The sequence below is a fragment of the Heteronotia binoei genome, chromosome 11 (genome assembly GCF_032191835.1).
Source record: "Heteronotia binoei isolate CCM8104 ecotype False Entrance Well chromosome 11, APGP_CSIRO_Hbin_v1, whole genome shotgun sequence".
NCBI lineage: Eukaryota > Metazoa > Chordata > Lepidosauria > Squamata > Gekkonidae > Heteronotia > Heteronotia binoei.
In genome coordinates this window covers 20,716,508-20,738,189 of record NC_083233.1, presented here as the reverse complement: position 1 = coordinate 20,738,189, position 21,682 = coordinate 20,716,508, and the positions used below count along the sequence as shown (strand labels likewise).

Genomic DNA, 21,682 nt, shown 5'->3' with positions numbered 1-21,682 from the left:
CTTTCTCCTCGCTTCTTCCCCTCCCTCCCAGCCCCAATCGCAGCCACTTCTCCTGCCCTTTTCCTTCCCACCCAGCCCTGATTGCAGCCACTTCTCCTGCCCCTTCCCCTCCCTCCCAGCCCCAATCGCAGTCACTTCTCATGCCCTTTCCCCTCCCTCCCAGCCCCGATTGCAGCCACTTCTCCTGCCCTTTCCCCTCCCTCCCAGCCCCGATCACAGCCACTTCTCCTGCCCTTTCCCCTCCCTCCCAGCCCCGATTGCAGCCACTTCTCCTGCCCCTTTCCCTCCCTCCCAGCCCCGATCACAGCCACTTCTCCTGCCCCTTCCCCTCCCTCCCAGCCCCAATCGCAGTCACTTCTCATGCCCTTTCCCCTCCCTCCCAGCCCCGATCACAGCCACTTCTCCTGCCCTTTCCCCTCCCTCCCAGCCCCGATCACAGCCACTTCTCATGCCCTTTCCCCTCCCTCCCAGCCCCGATTGCAGCCACTTCTCCTGCCCCTTTCCCTCCCTCCCAGCCCCGATCACAGCCACTTCTCCTGCCCTTTCCCCTCCCACCCAGCCCCGATCACAGCCACTTCTCCTGCCCTTTACCCTCCCACCCAGCCCCGATCGCAGTCACTTCTCATGCCCTTTCCCCTCCCTCCCAGCCCCGATCACAGCCACTTCTGCCCTTTCCCCTCCCTCCCAGCCCCGATCGCAGTCACTTCTCATGCCCTTTCCCCTCCCTCCCAGCCCCGATCGCAGCCACTTCTCCTGCCCTTTCCCCTCCCTCCCAGCCTCATCGCAGTGGCTTCTCCTGCCCCTTCCCCTCCCTCCCAGCCCCATCGAAGTGGCTTCTCCTGCCCCTGCCCCTCCCTCCCAGTTCCGATCCCCACTGCTTCTCCTCACCCCTTCTCCTTCCACCCAGCCCCATCACAGCAGCTTCTCCTCACCTCTTTCCCCTCTCACCCAGCACCAATCACAGCCACTTGCTTGCCCCTTCCCCTCCCTCCCAGCCCAAATCACAGTGGCTTCTCCTCACCCCTTCCCCTCCCTCCCAGCCCTGATCGCCTCTGCTTCTCCTCACCTCTGCTGCCTGCCTCTCCCCCCCCCCCGCTTGTTCCTGCAAATAGCTCCATGCCTGCCACCTACTTGGAGGGCTACTCATGAGTAGGCAGCAGATCCGGTAACTGGGGCAGGGCGGATCTGTGCTGCCTAGCCAGAAGGGCTAGGGCCGGCCCTGCCTGTCACTAGAGGGAAGGTTGTGTGGGGCACTGGGGGGCATCAGTGCCCCCCCCCCAAATGTAAATGCCTCCCGACCTTCCAAATCCTGGCTATGGCCCTGTGCCACACACCCATGTGATTCTTTGCAGAACTCCAGCTTAACGCTAACAAACCACTGCCAGGCCGCTGTTTCCCACCACCACTGGCGCAGCCAGAAGGAGAAACATAATCTTAAGATATTGCTGTTGGGTAATCGTGTGATGTCGTTTCTGAAGGAAACCCAGAAGTTACATCAGTCCTCTCTAGGAACCTCAAGAAACTTTGTGGTTTTCTCAAGTGGTCCATTTCCTCTCTTCTCCACTCCAACCAGGCCTAAGAGTCATTTTTTGGAACTAATCTATTTTGAAGGCTGACATCAGTAGAGGGAGGGAACAATTTCCTTCCTGCGGGCTTTATTTTGCTGAAAACAGGAGTTCGACCACAGGCAATTTAGAAAGTGCTCTGGCCCAGATTCTTTCCATTACTGTGTCCCCTCCCCACCCTAAAAAAAAAAAAAGCATCGGAACAAATATCTGAAAATGACACCCAACTATTCACTGTTATTTTGGGGCAGCGAGAGCCTTCTGTTCAGAGAAGACATTCTGAGGTATTCTTCTGGCTAAAGCAACCTAGCAGAAAGCCAACAAATATCATTGCACATGTGTCCCTCCTCCCCCACCCTTTTTTCTGTCAGATTCTTTCCTGACAGTCTAGCCTGAACTGAGAGGTAAAAATAGCAGACACGCAGGAGGCTGAGAAGTGCAAACAATCCATATGAATGGAGCAGATCCACTGTGCTAACACAGGTCCCATCAAGAAGAGGAACAAATCTCAAAATGCAGCCTCAAAGATCAGTACCATATCCGCAAGTTAGATCTTAGACAAGCACATCCTGCATGCACACGTGTAGGTCTGTAAAAAAAAAGTCAACTCATATTCCCTTGACAAATGAAACCAATACCTGCATGAATGTGAAGTTTTAAATCGCACATTCAGCTGTACATGCATTCCAGGTAATGTGAGAATTACAGAAGAAGAAGAAACTGGATTTATACCCCACCCTTCACTCAGAGACTCAGGGTGGCTTACAATCTCCTTCCCTTCCTCTCTCTCCGACAGACACCCTGTAAAGTAGGTGGGGCTGAAAGAGCTCTCTGAGAACTGCTCTTGAGAGAACAGCTCGGAGAGAACTGTGACTGACCGTCACCAAGCTGCACATGGAGGAGGAATGGGGACTCAAACCTGGTTCTCCAGATTAGAGTCCACTGGTCTTAACCACTACACCAAACTGGCTCTTGTTTCCTTAAACAATTCAATACAGATCTAAAGAAAATCAAGATGTATATTCACCATAACTTGTGAACAGCACTTATATAAGCAGGGGGTTAGACTGTTGGCCCGAAGATCAGGCGTGCCAGGTTGAGATCCCCCAATCTGCCATGAAACTCACAGGGTGAGCATCGGCTAGCCTTATCTACCTCACAGCATTGTTGCCAAGTTAAAATGAGCAAGGAGTATGTACACTTCCATCTACTCAAGTAGCTGTGCATGACTTCAACGTTCACAGGAGACACTGTCCTCCCCCCCCCCCCCCCATGAGTGATAGATGTGAATCCCACAACAGTAATTTGGATCTGGTATACTCTCTGGGTTTTGTGCTCAAGTTCAGATTTAAGGCCAGGTTACCTCATTACTATGCATGGATGTGAACAATGAAAAAAGCTGATAGGGAGGAAATAGATTCATTTGAAATGCGGTGTCAGAGGGGAGTTTTACGCATACCATGGAGACCCAAAAAGACAAATAAGTGGATTCTATGTCAAATCAAGGCTGAATTCCCCAAGAAGCTAAAATGACTAAACAGAAGCTATCATACTTTGGGCCCATCATGAAAAGACAAAACTCACTGGAAAAGACAATAATGCTAGGAAAGACAAAGTCAGCAGGAAAACAGGAAGACCCAACAGGAAGAAGAAGATGATACTGGATTTATACCTCGCCCTTCACTCTGAATCTCAGAGTAACTTACAATCTCCTTTACCTTCCTCCCCCACAACAGACCTGTGAGGTAGGCGGGGCTGAGAGAGCTCTCACAGAAGCTGTCCTTTCAAGGACAACTCTGTGAGAGTTATGGCTGACCCAAGGCTATTCCAACAGCTGCAAGTGGAGGACTGGGGAATCAAACTCAGTACTCCCGGATAAGAGTCCACGCACTTAACGACTACACCAAACTGAGATGGAGGGACTCAGTAAAGGAAGCCATGGCCCCTGACTTTGCAAAACTTGAGAAAGGTTGTTCATGATATGATGTTTTGGAGGTTGTTCATTAATTCATAGCGTCACTGTAAGTCAGATGTGACTTGATGGCACTTAACACATACAGTCCCAGTCACCAGCTCAGAAGATGGGGATACTACAGCAGTCTAGGAACAAGCTCAGCCAAATGGCCCCATAACGCCAGGCTGCAATGACAATAGCTGAACTGTGGTTATGGTGGGTGAGAGAGAAATCCTACGTCATTCACCATAACTCAAGTCCAAGCTGCACTGCCCCAGAAGCATTCTGGGAGATACATGGCTCCCCTTGCTCCTACCTTATGCACACAACCAGTATTTTGTTTGGAAGGAACAATATGCATATTGTCAGCTTCAGTACATGCAAGCCAGAACCAGTGCTGGAATTCATGCACCAAAGTTAAAAAATTGCACGTTGTCCCTTTCAGAGAAAATGGCAATCATGTATAGGGTATTCTTTCCATATGTGTTAGTAAAACATAGCAGCTGAGGGCACTTGTGCATGCTCAGATCCCACTTTGTTTTGGCCAAAGGGGCTCAAGTGTCTGTAGTTGAGATGTTTTGGCTGGTGGCAAGCATGGTTGTGCACTGAGATTTCAGGTTCAATACAAACCTCCCCAGTTGCAAGGTCTCAGACTGTAGGGCCACGAAAGACCACTGTGTGGGTGTCTGTAGTACCACCAGGGGTGGAATTCTAGCAGGAGTTCCTTTGCATATTAGGCCACACACCCCTAATGCAGCCAATCCTCCAAGAGCTTACAAGGCTCTTTTTTGTAAACTCCAGGAGGATTGGCTACATTAGGGGTGTGTGGTAAGGAGCTCCTGCTAGAATTCCACTCCTGAGTACCACTATCAGACTACACAATGCTGGGCCGGGTGGGAAGATGTGGTGTACAACAGCTTAATATTATGGATATTTCCTACCATTCAAGTCACAGAACCTCCTACTAAGCTGAGACCTTCAGGAGTAGGTCCTATTCTATACTCCATTTCCTTGCAGGGGTAAGAGCCAAACTACACACACAAAAGGACTATAGAGCACACTGAAAAGCAACACTCTCGTCCTAGCTGCTCCTTTGCAACTTTGCAAAGAGCCCTTGAAGCCTGCACGGCATAATCCAGAGCAAGTGCTACTTTCGGAATATCCTTGAAATCGTTTCCTCATGTCGGAAAGTAATTACACACCAGAGAGAACAGCTCCATAGGAACCGATTGGAGGAAATGCACACATCAGATTACCCATTCAAAAAAACTGTCGTCCCCCCACAAAAAACCACTCTTCTCTGGTTCATTGTGAAAGACTCTGAAGACGGTGATCAGGCAGGCAAGAGATCAGAAAAGGCCGAAGGGATTAGCATTTCTAAAAATAGGAGTCAATCAGCCTCATTCTTGTTTTCCTCCTTGTGCGCCATGCCACTGCATTGTTCAAAAGAACATAATTCAGAAGGACTTTAAAAAAAAAAAAACCTAAGCAAGTTCATTCAGAGATGAGAGACTGGTTTAGCATTTAGCTCTAGGTTAGGAAAATGCAAGGGAAACTGTTGAAATCCCTACTTTGTACAGTGCAGTGTGAGCAAGTGAGGAACTGTAGCTCCATGGTACACCACATTATCTGCATGCACAAGGCCCACATGCAGTATAAAACACCTCCAGTAAAAAAACAAACACACACACACAAGGAAAACTGAAAGAAAAATGCAAGAAAATTGCTGAAATCCCTTGTTTGCACAGTGCAGTATGAGAAGGAGGAGGATTTATTCCCCACCCTTTTCTCAGAGTCTCAGAGTGACTTACAATCTCCTTCTTTTCCCCTCCCCACAACAAACACTTCGTGAGGTAGCTGGGGCAGAGAGAGCTCTGAGAGAACTGTGATTGACCCAAGATCACCTAGCTGGCTGGGATTCAAACCCAGTTCTCCAGATTAGAGTCTGCCGTTCTTAACCACTACACCAGACTGGCTCTAGTAAGCAAGGAACCATAGCCCAGTGGTACACTACATGCTGTGCATGTATAAGGAGCTGAAAGAAAGGACTCTATGTGCAAGTGTAGGGAGCCATGGCTGGACTGGATGGATTGGTTGACCTTGATATAAGACAGCTTCAAGCATTCTCATTATCAACAGGGGCAGACTGGCCATTTATATGTAGGGATGGGCCACCGGCAGCCAGAAGCAAGGAGAGCCAAGTCTCAGCAGGTCTGCCCTCGGTGCAGGGTCTACAAGGCCCAGACATTGTGGGATCAGTTTCACCTCACCAGTGGGCTGCCAGTTATCAGTGGTACAGGACGTAGTAATAGGTGGGTGGACAGCACCACTGGCTAGGTCTGAGCTGAGCGACCCCTGTAGGGGCTTGTAGCTCTTCAGGGATGGCTCAGCTTCGTTTACTCCTGGACCTCTCAAACTCCCCAGTCTGACTGTGATTATGCAGAATGCACAGCATCAAAGTACTAAAGGAAACAGGAAGAGCATGTGCGGCTTAGTCTTGTTGATGCCTTCTCCAAAACCACAGCAGATAGCACATCATCTATGTCTATGTCTCTGGTACCGGATGTTGAACATGTGGTTTTGGGTTCCCATACATCTTACAGGCGAAGTGCTTGGCATCATATGCTCCCCTCTCTCTCCCACCTACTAAGTCTATGTTTAGATTCATCATTATGCTGCAGGGTTAAGAGCCAACCATTCAGGAGCCAATGATGTGATACATGTGATATGAGCAGATGCAATTTCCACAAGTAACAAGGAATGGAATATTCCTGCATTCAGCTTTCAAAATGTTTCTGCAACTCATGACTTGGTGGCTTTCTTCTTTTCAACATGTAATGGAACTTTAGCTGTTCAGCAGAGTTAACTGAGGAAGAGGGAGAGCAGCAGATCACAAGCTTCAAGAATTTTTTCACAGGAGTGTCCAATGTGCGGCCTATGGGACTCATCCAGCTCCCACAGGGCTCCAATCAGGCCCGCCAGCAACTGACCATCATCTGCTTCTTCTTCCCTTTCCTGCTTCCTTTGGTTGCCATTTTTGTATTTCTCCCATGCAATGCAGCCAAGCAAAGCTGCATTTCACTCTTTCCCTCTTCCCCCCTCCCTTTTCCCCAAGGGAGGAGGAGAGAGGAGGAGCCTCAGCCAATGGAAAAACTTGGGTCTGTAGCTCTGCTTTATGATTGAGAGAGCCTAACACAGCTAGAGCTTTCTCAATCACAGCTAGAGCTGTGCCAGGCTCTCTTAATCAAACAGCAGAGCTACAGAGCCAAGCCCCTCCGTTGGCTGAGGCTCTTCCCCCCTTCTCTTCCCTTTGGGAAAAGGGACAGGGTGTCAAACATGCTATTTCTGAATGCTGTATTGCCTATACTTCTCTCATCTACCCTTCCCCCCTCTTCCCCTTTCTTCTTTCTTTCAGTAGTGGCTTCCCTCTGCATAATAAATCTCACCGACTCAGGATGTGTCAGTAACCTTGTAATAGTAATGTAAAAAGCCTCTCCCATAGGTTCTCACCAAAAGGTCTTATCAGCACATTGAGAATGTATGAGAACAGGAGATGTTGCCATTCCTTAGTGACCAAAGAGATAGTTGCTTATAGCCTTTGAACCCTCAATGCAATTTACATCCTTATGTTATTCTTTTGAAGTTATCTGTAACCCTGCCTTTGAAGTAACCTTTAAGATACTATGCAAAGTAATTACCTGTATTACTTCCAAGGTTTCAGTCCTTGGAGCAAGTCATAGAGTTTCAATAAAACAAGTCTTTCATTTAAAACAAGAGCTTGACTATTTTGAAATATCGATGCTTGACACAGGGGAAGAGGGAAAGAGCAGAGGCTGCTTTGCTCAGATGCCTCGATCCCACAGAAGAAATACAAAAAGCAACTCTAAGACCTCTAGCACAGTTTTATTCAAGGTATGGGTTTTTTGCTTCTTTCTCTCTCTCTCTAGCTCAGGGGTGGCCAACAGTAGATCTCCAGATGGTTTTTGCCTACAATTCTCATCAGCTCCAGCCATTGGCCATGCTGGCTGGGGCTGATGAGAATTGTAGGCAAAAAACATCTGGAGAGCTACTGTTGGCCACCCCTGCTCTAGCTTATTTTGTCAGGGCTCTCCTGTGTGTAACTGGGTTCCCTCCTGCTTTTTCATGTCCTCCTGATCCAGTCTTTCTCAATAGGAAAGCAATGAGAACTGTTTAGATGAGGAATAACCACAAGCCACCAGTAAGGTGAATTAGGCCGTGTCCAGCGCATTTCCTGTGTAGACTGGGAATTTTGAACCTAGGCTTCATAGATAGTAGTAGATTGATACTGACACTATGCATGGCTGTCTTTGTTCTTGCACTACCTCACAGAAGTTGCAGTTCTTTTTTCTGGGGAAGAAACACATAGCCCTGTCTGTGTCATGGTGCCTTCATATGTTCTTGACCAACACACAAACCAACTTATGCACAAAAGCTCACAATGACCATCCATTCCATGTTTTCATATGGGTCCTAGGGCACAGAGCATTGACCATGATATTTATGTAATGAATGTCAATAAATCAAAAGTAGGCTTGCAACTTATAGATACATACCTGAACAGCATGCTCAAGATTGCTACAGCACAGACATTGTCTCCAGATTTTGATGCAATAATTCAGATCAAGAGGTGTCAGTTATCAGAGACTGTTAAACAATATTGCAAGCATGCTAATGTTTTAAACATGTTTTATTTTAAGTTTTAAAAATATTTAGTTGTGTTTGAGCCCTATAAAGTTTATATCTCCACTACCTGGCATTACATTTTATGACACACATGGCCAAGCCCAACAAGGTCTCATTTATGTCAGATCTGGCCCTCATAAGAAATGAATTCAACATGCCTCTTTTTAAGGATAGGCAAAAGTACTGGGATCGTGACCATCTTCAGAAGTGAATGGTGGCAGATAGGACAATATATGACAGGGCAACAGTTTTCAGTGTTACTGGCACATACAGATACACTGAAAAACTCACAGTAACAAAAAACCCCCCAATATTGATGTGATGGTACACATGACTGCATCAAAGTGCAGTCACCCTGGGGATCCTATTTGGGTTCAAAGGCAGTGTAGAAGTTTAGAAATGTTCTAAATAAATCACTGAATCATAGAATCACTGAGTTGGAAGGTGTCATGCAGGCCATCTAGTCCAACCCCCTGCTCAATGCAGGATCAGCCTAGAGCATCCCTGACAAGTGTTTGTCCAGGCACTGCTTAAAGACTGCCAGTGAGGGGGAGCTCACCACCTCCCTTGGTAGCTGATTTCACTGTTGAATAACAACTGTAAAAAAGTTTTTCCTAATATTCAGCTGGCACTTCCCCATCTTTAATTTAGACCCATTATTGTGAGTCCTCTCCTCTGCTGCCAACAAGAACAGCTTCCTGCCCTCCTCTAAGTGACAGCCCTTCAAATATTAGGGTTTGTAGAATCTTTCGGGCTCAAGTGCCGTGTTCTACTGGAGAAAGTTTTCCTTCCAGACGTTTCGTCCTCAGCTGCGGAGAACATCCTCAGTGGCGTTGCAGCCGGAGCAGGCGCTCTGACCTTCTTGGCTGCTGTGCATTGAGTGTGCATTACCCACTCAATGCACAGCAGCCAAGAAGGTCAGAGCGCCTGCTCCGGCTGCAACGCCACTGAGGATGTTCTCCGCAGCTGAGGACGAAACGTCTGGAAGGAAAACTTTCTCCAGTAGAACACGGCACTTGAGCCCGAAAGATTCTACAAACCCTAATGATGTTACCAGCCATGAAAACCTGAAAACTTTGATAGCCCTTCAAATACTTAAAGAGATCGTGTCCCCTCTCAACTAGGGATGCGCAAAAAAAGAAAAATTCGGAAGTACATGGATTCGGAAGTATATGGGGGGAAAAAATTCGGAATCCCGTATATTTCTAAATTCCGTAGTCGGAATAGCCGCATATATGGTAGATGCGCAGCTATTTCTGAATATACGGTGCCATTATACCCTATGGGCCATTGAAATCAATGGCAACATAGGGTATATTTGAAGCCGCCTGGGGGGGAGGAGGTTTGAGGGAGAGCCCCCAAATTTGCATGGCACCCGCAGGGGACTCTCCCCTACAAAACCCCCAAGTCCCAAAAAGAGTGGGCCAGGGGGTCCCTGTCTTTGGGCTCCCCAAAAGGCCCATTGCCAACAATGATGGGGAAAGCCCAATTAGCCACTTCCTCCACTATAATTGCTGTGGGGAAAGTGGCTCTGGCCAGAGGGGAGTTTGAGGGAGAGGCTCCAAAACTGCAGGGCAGCTTCAGGGGACTCCCTAGCATGAAACCCCCCTGGCCCAAAAAAGACTGCACCCATCTGTGGGCACCCCAAAAGGAACACTGCTCCCAATGGTGAGAAAAAACCATTAGAGCCATTTCCTCACTGTAATTGTCGTGGGAAAAGTGGCTCTGGGGAGCAGGAGGTTTTGAGGAGAGCCCCCCAAACTGTTGTGCAGCTTCAGGGCACTGTCGCACACAAAACCCACAAGGCCAAAAAAAATTGGATCAGGGGGTCCAATTCCTGGGACACCCAAAGCCGAACCTAACTTCATACCAGATAATCTCTATGGGACCCAAATGCACTACATCCCTCTATCTACTCTATGAACCCTGAAGGCCTGGAACCAATATAAACCCAGTTGCCAACGTCACTGCCACACAAAACACAATCTGCTCAAGGTCTGCTCTGCAGACCTGGCTGCAGCAAACCCAGATGCCAGCTCTCCAGCGCTGCCCCAAACAACACGGGGAGAGCTGGCCAAGCACAACAAGCCTGCTGGTTCTGGGTCTCTCACCCAGATGCCAGCTTCCCTCCCACAGAACACACAATCTACAGATGCCAGCTCTCCAGCCCTGCCCCAAACAACATGGAGAGAGCTGGCCAAGCACAACAAGCCTGCTGGTTCTGGGTCTCTCACCCATGTGCCAGCTTCCCCCCCCCCCCAAAACCAGAACCAGGAAAAGGGACAACAGGAGAAGGCCAAGAAACTCAACTGTTAAAAAGTGGCCTTTTAAACAATGAAAATTAGGCACCCCCCCAAGAACCAGAAGAGAAAAGAAACAACAGCAGTACAACACAGCAGCAACAAATCAAACACAGAATCCTTTTAAAACAGTAAAAAACTTAACTTTTAACAAAACAGGAACTTTACCAACCCCTCCCCCCAAACCCCCCCCCTTCACCCTAACCCCAAGAAATCCAAGCCACCCAAATCAGGAAAAGTAAAAGGACACTCTCACTAAAGTAAGATATGGGCAAATTGGCAAAAAACCCCCACCCCAGCAGAACCCCCTAACCCCAAATAAGCTAGTACCCACCACCCAAATCTGGACAAGGAAAGGGACTCTGAGTCTTAAAAAGTCCTTTTACCAACTAAAATAAAAACAAGAACCCCAAGACTGCCTTACCTTTTAGATGTCTTCTCTTACTCCAAGCAAGTCTGGTAAGGACAACATTGTTGCTGATGGCTGGAGGATCAGCTACACAAAAGCCCTTTAAAGCATGTATTTGCAATGCATTTTGCAAATGCATGCTTTGGATTGGCTGCTGGGGCTCTTCTTCCCCCTCCCCCCCTCCCTGATCCCAGGGAGGCTATGGGGGAGGCGGCAAAAGGCTACCAAAGGCGGGAAAGGAGGCAAGCAGCTCTCCTGATGCTGCAGAAGCCCCTTTCCCGCCTTTTGTATTGACTTCCATATACTTCCAAATATTTATACGGAAGTATACGGGAAGCTATACTCGGCTCCCACATAATGGGCCCCAATTGGAATCGGCTGTATGCGATTCCGTATACAGCCGAATCAGGGGTGATTCAGCGGTTGATTTGGTTCGGCCGAACCGAATGCACACCCCTACTCTCAACCTCCTTTTCTCCAGACTGAACATTCTCAAATAAACAACATTCTTTCAGCATGACTTTTTGCAACACATGGGAATGTGTGGTCGCATCTCTCAAATGTTGCATAACAATCTTGATGCAGTCTATGCATCTGGTTCCATCAAAGAACAAAATTGCTTTTTTGCAATGTTTTCTCAGTGTGGATGTACACATTAGCAGCACAGGGCAATTTTCACAATCAGGTGGCAGAAAGCAAGGGCACTGTATGCCAACCCCAGAGTCTCCATTCCTTTGTGATAGTTTCTGTCTTCTCAGTGGTTAACACAAGCATGGTATAAAGTGAGAATCTACTTATGAAAAAAACCATCTTTTGCTAGTCTTTGCTAAAAAGCCTGCAATCACTCAGATTGCATCAAAAAGTTATGCAATTTTGAGAGTCCACATATGCTCCAACTGAAGAGACAACATTTTTTTAATCCACTGGTGGTCCATTAATGCTCAACATCGTTATCTAGAAGCAAGTTCACTGTGGTTTCTAACACCTCAGTTACAAGCCAGTCTCAGATCTATTTAATTATCATGCTTCCTGGCCAAGGAATTGTGAAATCTATAGCTCTCAAGGAATTAGGGATCCCCAGCAAAGACTACTTTCCCATTCATCCTATAAGGACCAAACCTTCAAGCTACATAAGATACCCATGCCTAAATATCCAGATTTAAAAAATAAACACACATCAGACCTGAAACACAACCTTGGGGACCTGTGAATTTGTTTACAGTGGTGGTGATGAATGCTTATCACTCACCACCTGTGTCATTTCCCTCATCAATATGGTCCCCAAGAGGCTGTGTGGGTGTATTTCTTCTCAGTGAGTCAAATGGCAGCTTTTGATGGGGTGTAGATTTTGATGAGGAAAATGGCAGACAGGAAAGATTTAAACAACCCTAACAATGGCAAACCACCCCATAAAAAGTCTGCTGTGAAAACGTTGTGAAAGCAACGTCACCCCAGAGTCGGAAACGACGGGTGCTTGCACAGGGGACTACCTTTACCTTTTAACCTATAAAAGAGCCCCGTGGTGCAGAGGGGTAAGCTGCAGTATTGGGAGTCCAAGCTCTGCTCACGACCTGAGTTCTATCCTGGCGGAAGTTGGGTTCAGGTAGCCGGTGGCTCAAAGTTGACTCAGCCTTCCATCCTTCCAAGGTTGGTAAAATGAGTACCCAGCTTGCTGGGGGTAAAGTGTAGATGATTGGGGAAGGCAATGGCAAACCACCCTGTAAAAAGTCTGCCATAAATGCTGTGATGTGACGTCACCCCAGAGTTGGAAACGACTGGTGTTTGCACAGGGGACTACCTTTAACCTTTACTATGCTGCAAGTAGACCTCTTCCTCCAAGCAGCATTTCAGGGTGTGTGTTTTTTTTTTAATTATCAGGAGACCCAATCATCTAGCATGCCCATTTCTAGACACATACTGCCAAGGGATATAATAACGAGTATGATTCTGCCGCAGCCTCTGTAGCTATTGAGGCTGAAGAGGAAGGTGTTAAAGAGACCTTTGGTTGCATTTTTGTTCCATTGACAGGAGCAGGTGGATGTAAAACCCCTTTAGGCTATGATTCCGTGCCGCACCCCCTGCTATGAACTAGCTTACAGACCATGAAAGTAGGCTATACATGATGAATTTAAAAACATCTTACTTGAACAGTATGATCAATTTCTGGATTCTTCCTTCGGCCTTATGACATTCTTCCTGGTTGTGATTATACCCACTATTATCTTTGAGGGAGATGAAAAGGATCGCTACCAGTACCTAAACTACAACTTTTTAAAAACCATTATCTCCGTCTGCAGAATGGATTTGCATAAATAAATGACGACTAATCCTTTCAGATGTCAAAGATTACTCAGCTCCTGTCAGAAGCCACATAAATCAGTTCTTAAGAAAAAAGGAACGCGATCTGCAGCTGCTTCAGAAGTCGCTGCCTTGTTTTCAAGCCTTGAATGTCTACCTAATTGCACTCTTTGCTACAAAAACGTGGCTCCCGGTTACTTAGAAAATAGTTTAAAATTCAAGCAATGAGCAGGAAAAGGCAATGGGACTCGCTCTGCCTTCTGTACAGAGCGTTCGGTGGTTTGGCTAATTATCATGTATTCACTCCATGAAGAATAGCCTGAAGGAAGCTGAAATTCTTAAGCAGGCTGGCAAGCGGGAACGTTGGGATCATAAACCTGCCTGATCGCCTTTGACTGTTTCCAAGAGCGCCTGCATGAAGATATTTGGGGCTGAATTACACTGAGGGAAAGCACTGGGAAAAGCCTCTTGAAAGTAAATTCATAATGAGAGAGATGTTGAGCACAGCAAAACAAATCTGAGCCCAGTAGCACCTTAAAGACCATCAAGATTTCCAGGGTATAAGCTGTCAAAAGAAGAAGAGGAGGAGGAGACTGTATTCATACCTTGTCCTTCAGATAGAGTCTCAGAGCAGTTTAGGATCCCCTTTGTTCTCTCTCCCCACAACAGAAACCCTGTGAGGTAGGTGGGGCTGAGAGAGCTCTCAGAGAACTGCTCTTGATAGAAGAACTTGGAGAGAACTGTGACTAACCCAAGGTCACCCAGCTGATTGCATGCGGAGGAGGAATGGGGACTCAAACCCAGTTCTCCAGATTAGAGGTTGAACATATGAAGCTGCCTTATACTGAACCAGACCCTTGGTCCATCAAAGTCAGTATTGTCTTCTCAGACTGGCAGCGGCTCTCCAGGCTCTCAAGCTGAGGTTTTTCACACCTATTTGCCTGGACCCTTTTTTGGAGATGCCAGGGATTGAACCTGGGACCTTCTGCTTCCCAAGCAGATGCTCTACCACTGAGCCACCGTCCCTCCCCGAGGTTGCCACTCTTAACCACTACACCAAACTGGCTCTCCAAGTAAAAGGTAAGTATAGCTACACACAGTCCTGATTCTGACTGAGGCAGTTTAACCTTTCCATCAACACACATTTTCAGATTCTGAAACCAACCCTCTATGCTGCTATAACTTTAGCAGGGGAAAATACAGGAATCGCTCTTTGCCTGTCTTTTTCTTCTTCACAAGATTAACAGCAGCCTAAGGGGATTTCAATAGGCAAAAGCATGCAAGGGTTGAAGGATTAATTCCCCTCTCCCAATATACAGTGGCATTTACTTTATTACAATGTTGGAAAGATCTGATCATGGATCTTCTTGCATCTTGTATAGGTTAGCACTTAGGGCTCATTCAACACATTGCTAAGTACTTGTGGGCGGACACATGGCTGCTGCAAGGATTTTGGTCAGATTTACACCTCCATTTTTGTCCAGATGTGCTGGAAACTCAATTTCCAGGTGTGTTTGCACCCAAGTAAGATTGGGACCATGGCACTCAAAATGAAAAGGTCTCAGCCTTTCTTGCCATGCCTCTTTCCTGGCCTGAAACTATGCTGCTTTGGTTAAACATAAAAACATTGCCATTAGTACATGGTGGGCAAACGGAAGCTCCCTGGGGCCATTTCAGGCTGGGAAAAGAGATTAGGAAGTAGGGAAGGCTGAAGACCCTTCAATTTATGCATCATGTTTATGATCTGAACTGTGCCTGCATGGCTGGGAATTCCCAGAAAATGTCTATAGCAGGGGTAGCCAAACTGCGGCTTGGGAGCTACATGTGGCTCTCAAAGCTCCCACCACTCTGGTGGCTTGGACAGTGCATTTAAAGTTAGAGTTGCTTTCTTTCCACCTCTCCCTCCCCATCTATTTTCCTTCCTTCCTTCCTTCCTTCCTTCCTTCCTTCCTTCCTTCCTTCCTTCCTTCCTTCCTTCCTTCCTTCCTTCCTTCCTTCCTTCCTTCCTCAATCCAAATACTTTTAATGGCATAGAATCTTCCTTCCTTCCTTCCTTCCTTCCTTCCTTCCTTCCTTCCTTCCTTCCTTCCTTCCTTGTGGCTCTTCAACATCTGATGTTCATGTCTTGTGGCTCTCAAGCATGTGATGTTCACATCTTGCAGTTCTCCAACATCTGACGTTTATGCTATGTGGCTCTTACATTAAGCAAGTTTGGCCACCCCTGGTCTATAGAAAGTCCACGTGGGGAAAGGCCACTTGGACTTCGTAAATGTGAACAAGGCATCAGGTGGTTTTTAAAAAGAAACAAACAAGTTTGTGAAATGGTCTAACCATGTCTTTTAGTTACAAGCATGAAATGAAATTTCTGCAATTTGCAGCTTTTTAATTACCAGATGCTGGAGAGAAACTATAGGTAATGGCTTCATCATATCCTATTTATCAGTACCCTCAAAACATCTATTGCAGTAAACAGTGTCCCATTCTCTGTGAGTCTTTGTTCCAGTCCCACAACATGTTCACAAAATGATTAAATTCATCATTTTAATCAGTACATTAGCTGGAATAATGGCCATAACCCTTGTACAGAAACTACTTAATTGTTAGCTATATATCACTATTTTTTTTTTTTAAAAAGAACTTGAGAAAAGACAACACTAGGCTTCTGTCAGATCGCGACAGGATTTTAGCAGAGATTTACCTTCCTCATTGACGTGCCTCCTTGACGCTCAACGGCAGAACTTGCATATCTAGACAGAGATTGAGAAAAGAGAGTTTATAAACACAAACACACACAATCTAAAAAAGATGAAAAATACAGTTTATTCCATGAGGGCCTGCAAATTTACATCCCTGCTTCTGGGACTTAGTCCCACAGCATGCCTGACTTACACAGAGACATTCTCTTAAAAGGATGAATGAAACAACAGCTTTTCTGAGTAAAAGAACATGAGCGGAGCTAAAGCTTTCAAGTTCCTTCAATCACTGCATGCCACTTCTGCTTAGATTTCAAAAACGTAAGCCCAAAGCCTTTCTTCTGTCAAAACGCTTGCTTAGGGAAAGGTGGGGAAATTGGTCTCCAGGAGGAAAAATGTAAACTGGTTCTTGGGAGAGCATCTGGTTCCACAATCCTCAAAGCTGATTAGCTGGTGTCTGTTAATGCAAGCATAAGGGTGGCGGGGGATGGGGATGGGCAGGTGGAGAGCAATCATCCCCAGGCTGATCTGTAAGTACATCATCATGTGACCCACCATGTCCTGTAAGCCGCCCTGAGCCTGCTTCGGCGGGGAGGGCGGGGTATAAATAAAAATTTATTATTATTATTATTATTATCATCATCATCGTCATCAAGCATTTTTGCTCCTGAAGCTAAGCAGATCTGTAAGCTGCCTGGACAAGGGGCTGCAAGGGAGCCATGAATGAACAACAAATCAACTGCCCCCTATTTACCAAACAAGGCTCCTATTTTCTGGGAAATCAGTGCCCTCATTCTGTCTTTGGAGGAGGCCCAAACATTTTCTAGTCTATGTTGTTCAAGTCATCTTTGTTTTGGTTTTGTCCAGGGGTGGAATTCTAGCAGGAGCTCCTTTGCATATTAGGCCACACACCCCTGATGTAGCCAATCCTCCAACAGCTTACAAGCCTGTTTTTTGTAAGCTCTTGGAGGACTGGCTGCATCAGGGGTGTGTGGCCTAATATGCAAAGGAACTCCTGCTAGAATTCCACCCCTGGTTTTGGCGCCCTCCAAAGGATCTTTAGAGGTGAAATCTTTGTGTGAGTAGGGATGGGCATGCACTTAGAGATGAACCGCAGTTCGAGCACGAACCAGGGCAGTTCATGGTTCATTTTGAACCAGTTTGATTCATTGTATTATTCTCGAACCAAAAAACGAACTAATTGTTTTTGCGGTTCGTTCTCCAGACAGCCTGGTGCCAAATCAGTCAGTTCCTAGGCAACACTGGGACTGGACCTTTGGAGAGCCCTAGAAACACCCAAAGCAGTTGTCCATAGCTTGACTGGCAGCTCTGGGAGCCAATCATGGAGTTCCCATTCTGCTCTATGGGAGCAGATTATCTACTAGTATAATACCACACCCTGACTCAGCTGCTTTCACTTTGCAGCACAAATAAAAGAGTTAGTTTAGTTGCTGTTTGCTACGTGGCTGATCAGGGGAAGCTTTGAGGGACTGCTCCCCACTCCCTACAGTGGAACGGTTTTTAAAACATGTCTCCTGGATGTGGTTCCAGGGACAGAATCTGAAGCTAGAGTTGAGTTTTCCTAGGGGCACCTGCTTTGGGGGTTTATAACATGGACAACTTAAACCCAACCTTTGCCAAATTTGGAGGGCTGGTGGAGAAGAGCCTGCTGAAGTTTTCCTGTGAGTTTGGCATCGCTAACTCACAAGGGAGCTGTTTTACCACCTTGCAAACCAAAGAATTGGTTCAGAAATCAAATGAGCCACAAACCAACATGAATCACTGGTCTGGGCAATCAAACAAATCATGAATCAACATGAACCACCATTTTTCCTGGTTCATGCCCATCCCTATGCATGAGTGGATGCATCTGGACTCTAGCACACAAGCATGCACTAGATACAGGAGTGTCGAAGTCATTTGTTATGAGGGCCGGATCTGACATACATACATTCATTCATTCATTCATTCATTCATTCATTCATTCATTTATTTATATCCTGCCCTTCCCACCAAGTGGCTCAGACTTGTTGGGTCGGGCCGGGCTATGTGCGTACCTATTTAAGATTAGGTAGCAGAGATATAATCTTTTTAAGGGACACAGACAAACACAACTAAAGCTTTTTTTTTTAAAACCCTTAAAACATGCTTAAAACTTAACACTTGTTGGTTATAAAGGTGATTTCTCTGTATTTCTTCTGTGGGATCCAGGGATCTGGGCAAAGGAAGCTCTGGCCCTTTCCCTCCCTCCCTCCCCAGGGGACCAGGAGGGGGAGGAGCCTCAACCAATGGAGAAAATCAAGGTTTTGCTCTGTAGCTCCTGAGTGATTTAGCAAGCCTTGTAAAGCAAGTTGAGATGCAGAAAGAAGCAAGAGAGAGGGAGAAGGAAGCAGAGAAGAGCCAGTTGCTCAGGGGCCTGATCGAAGTCCTCCGGGGGCCTGATTTGGCCCCTGGGCCACATGTTTAACATCCCTGCACTAGAACATGTACATTAAGACTCTAGCTACACATTATATTTCCTTTCATGTTCATTTTTAAATAATCCTCTTCCTTTCCAAATGCAAGTACAGGATATTTTATTTTTATTCACAACATTTATTTCCACCATTCAAGGGGAATGGCATAGGCTGGGAGGAGCCATTTTAACTCTTTTCTCCCTGGAAAAAAAGCACCCTGCAGAGGAAAAGCAACAGTTTCCTATAAACTTTCCTCAGTGAGGGTGCAAGCCACTTAGAGTTGACTTTTTCAATAGGAAAACAGCAGTGGGGAAAGGGTTAAAGATCCTCTCTCTTCCTCATGCTGTTTTCTGCCTAGGGATGGCAGCCTCCAGGTGGAAACTGGGAATTCCCTGAAATTATAGCTCATCTCCAGACTATAGAGATCAGTTCCCCTGAAGAAAATGGATGCTTTGGACAGTGGACTCTATGGCACTGTATCCCACCATGGCCTCTGTCCTCCCCAGTCTCCATCTCCAAATCCCCAGGAGCTTCCCAACCCGGATCTCTTCCTCCCCACCCATGCCCCACTGGTGGCCAGTGGAGGCTTGGCAACCCTAAGTCAGCCTTGAAAAAGTAGCCCCCAGTAGCTGCATTTGGAAAGAGGGGTCTTTTAAAACCAACATGGAAGAAAACATAATGGGTAGTTTTTGACCTTCGCTCTCCCTGCAGCACATAAATTGCCACTTCACACATTTCAGCCACTAACGTATGTTTTGAAGTGTATGTTGTTAAAAACATTATGGAACAATTAAGTTTTTTCTCATATATCTTTAAGTGCAAGAACGATGACCTTTCGGCTCTTAAATCACTGGAAAAGATAGTACATAATTAATGAATACAGTATACAACAAACAGAGAGAAGCCACTATTAGTATGTAGGGTTGCCAGGTCCTACCTTCTTCACTGCGGGGGGATCTCCGAGTCTTCTGGGGATCTTCTGCTGTGCATGCAACCATGTGTGGCATGATGACATCATCTAAAAGTGATGTCATCATGACACTGACATTGCACAGCGATGCTCTAGTTTTGGGGCAAAATTCTATTGTTTGAGTCCAAATTTACCATAGAGTTTTGTCCAAAAACTTTATGTTGCTGAGCAATGACATCACTTCTGAGTGACATCATAGCATTGTGTTCTGGAGCATCTGCGGGCGGGAAGGAGCCCGCAAAAGTGGGGGAGCCCCTGCCCAGACTGGGGACTTGGCAACCCTATTAGCATGTAACAATGTGAATATGTTTGTTTGTTTGTTGTTATTTTGAAGAGGACACAATCAACAGCCTATGGTACCAAAATAGAGCTACAAACATAAAAATACCCAGGAGGTGAACCTCAACAAGATGCTAAAAACAAATGAATATTTATTCACTAAAGCATGCTGTGCTTGATACAGGGAGTACCAAAATAATCTCTACTGTGTTTCTGTCATGCTGTTATCATTCTTCCAAGGAGCTTGGGGAAGTGTACATGGTCTCCCAACCTGCATGCTGGCCTCACAGCAGCTCCATGTGGCAGATGAGGCTAACAGAGAGTGACTGACTCAGGGTTACCTCGTGAAATTTACAGCTCAGTGCGGGTTTGCACCTGGGGTCTCTCCAGTCCTATCCTGACACCCTAACCTTGGGATTCCCAACCTTTTTGAGTCTGCAGGCACATTTGAAATTCTGAGACAGCATGGTGGGCACAGCCACAAAATGGTTGCTGCAAGAGGCAGAGTCAGCCACAAAATGGCTGTAGATTACCTTCAGTCACGCATTGAAAATCCTTGTGGGTAAGGTGGTAGCTGCTGCCAAAGCAACATTTTTTTTTAAATAAATCAGCACTGCCAATCATCTCCAATGGCCAACTGGAAGCCTTGCTAGGCAAAAGCCCCACTGGGTCATGCCCATTTTGTTATAGAGCCAGTTTGGTGTAGTGGTTAAATGTGTGGACTCTTATCTGGGAGAACTGGGTTTGATTCCCCACTCCCCCACTTACAGCTGCTGGAATGGCCTTGGGTCAGCCCTAGCTCTCGTAGGAGTTGTCCTTGAAAGGGCAGCTGCTGTGAGAGCCCTCTCAGCCACACCCACCTCACAGGGTGTCTGTTGTGGGGAGAGTAAATAAAGGAGATTGTAAGCTGCTCTAAGACTCTGATTCAGAGCGAAGGGCGGGGTATAAATCTGCAGTCTTCTTCTTCTTCTTCTTCTTCTTCTTCTTCTTCTTCTTCTTCTTCTTCTTCTTCTTCTAAAAACACATGGCCAGTGCCATGAAAGGTGTTTGCAGGTGCCATGGCACCCATTGGCACCACATTAGGGACCCCTGCTACAATCTCTAGGTCATAGCAGCCCATTATCAGAGGAACTAAGATCAGAGATGGTCAAAAACCATAAAAGTCATAGGACTTCTTCAATTAATAAATATATCCATTTTACCCCCAGCTCAGGCTTGAGTTTTGCCTCTTTTTTATGTGTTTTGTAGTCTGGAGTTTGGGACCCCTCCCTCTTTTTCTTCTGTTACAAAAATGTCCCTCTTTCCCTGTGTGAGATGCTGGAGGGTGATGTCGCTCTGAACTCCTCGGAGTGAAATGAAATCAATTGGTCCTTCCGAGCTCTTCCAGCCAGTTCTCTTCCTCTCAGACTGTCTATTTATAGCAGAGGCTTTACCTTGCTCCTTGCTGCCCCTCAAATAATTAAAGAGTCCAGTTATAATAAATAGCTGCAAATTGGTACTTGTCTGAAGGAAAGCAATTATGGAAGCTGCAGCATCTACAGTGCTGAAAAATAAATGACTTTTCAAGCATCCTGAAATGAAAGTCTAAAAGTAAATACTTTCTAAACATTTTGGATCACTTCATTTTAAATCTATACAACAACCTCTTCTGCAGCGGCATCGTAACCTCACTCCAAGAGTCTCATTCTGTGCCAGGCAAAGAGGTTTTTTTCTGAAATAACTTTCTGGATGTCTTGACTGCTACTATTAGAATGACAGTTGCTGTTGTTATCACCATCCCTGTCCTTTCTCCAAGATACAGGTTTACCAGGTACTTGCTAATGGTGGACAGACTCCTGGTAATTGTGGCTGATGCCTGCCAGTGCTCATCTGGTCAGCAGGCGGAAGCATGTTGGCAAAAGGGGAGGTGGTGATCTTTGTTTCCATGCAATAATATTACTTCCAGTATGACCTGCCACTGCTGGCATTGCACTGGGGAGACACTTTAGTTCCCCCCATCTCATGCTGGTTGACCGGCCATGCCTGGCAACCCTATCCAAGGAGCTCAGGGCAGC

At 46.3% G+C, this 21,682-nt stretch overlaps 1 protein-coding gene across 1 annotated transcript in view; it reads right to left on the bottom strand.

The window, feature by feature from the left end:
• LOC132579512 (connector enhancer of kinase suppressor of ras 2-like) overlaps positions 1 to 21,682 on the bottom strand; it is a 575,915-nt gene that overhangs the window by 77,537 nt on the left and 476,696 nt on the right. Inside the window, exon 15 of the mRNA XM_060249934.1 lies at positions 15,929 to 15,977. Within this exon, the coding sequence (XP_060105917.1) occupies positions 15,929 to 15,977 (49 nt within the window). The remainder of the gene's footprint in view (positions 1 to 15,928; positions 15,978 to 21,682) is intronic.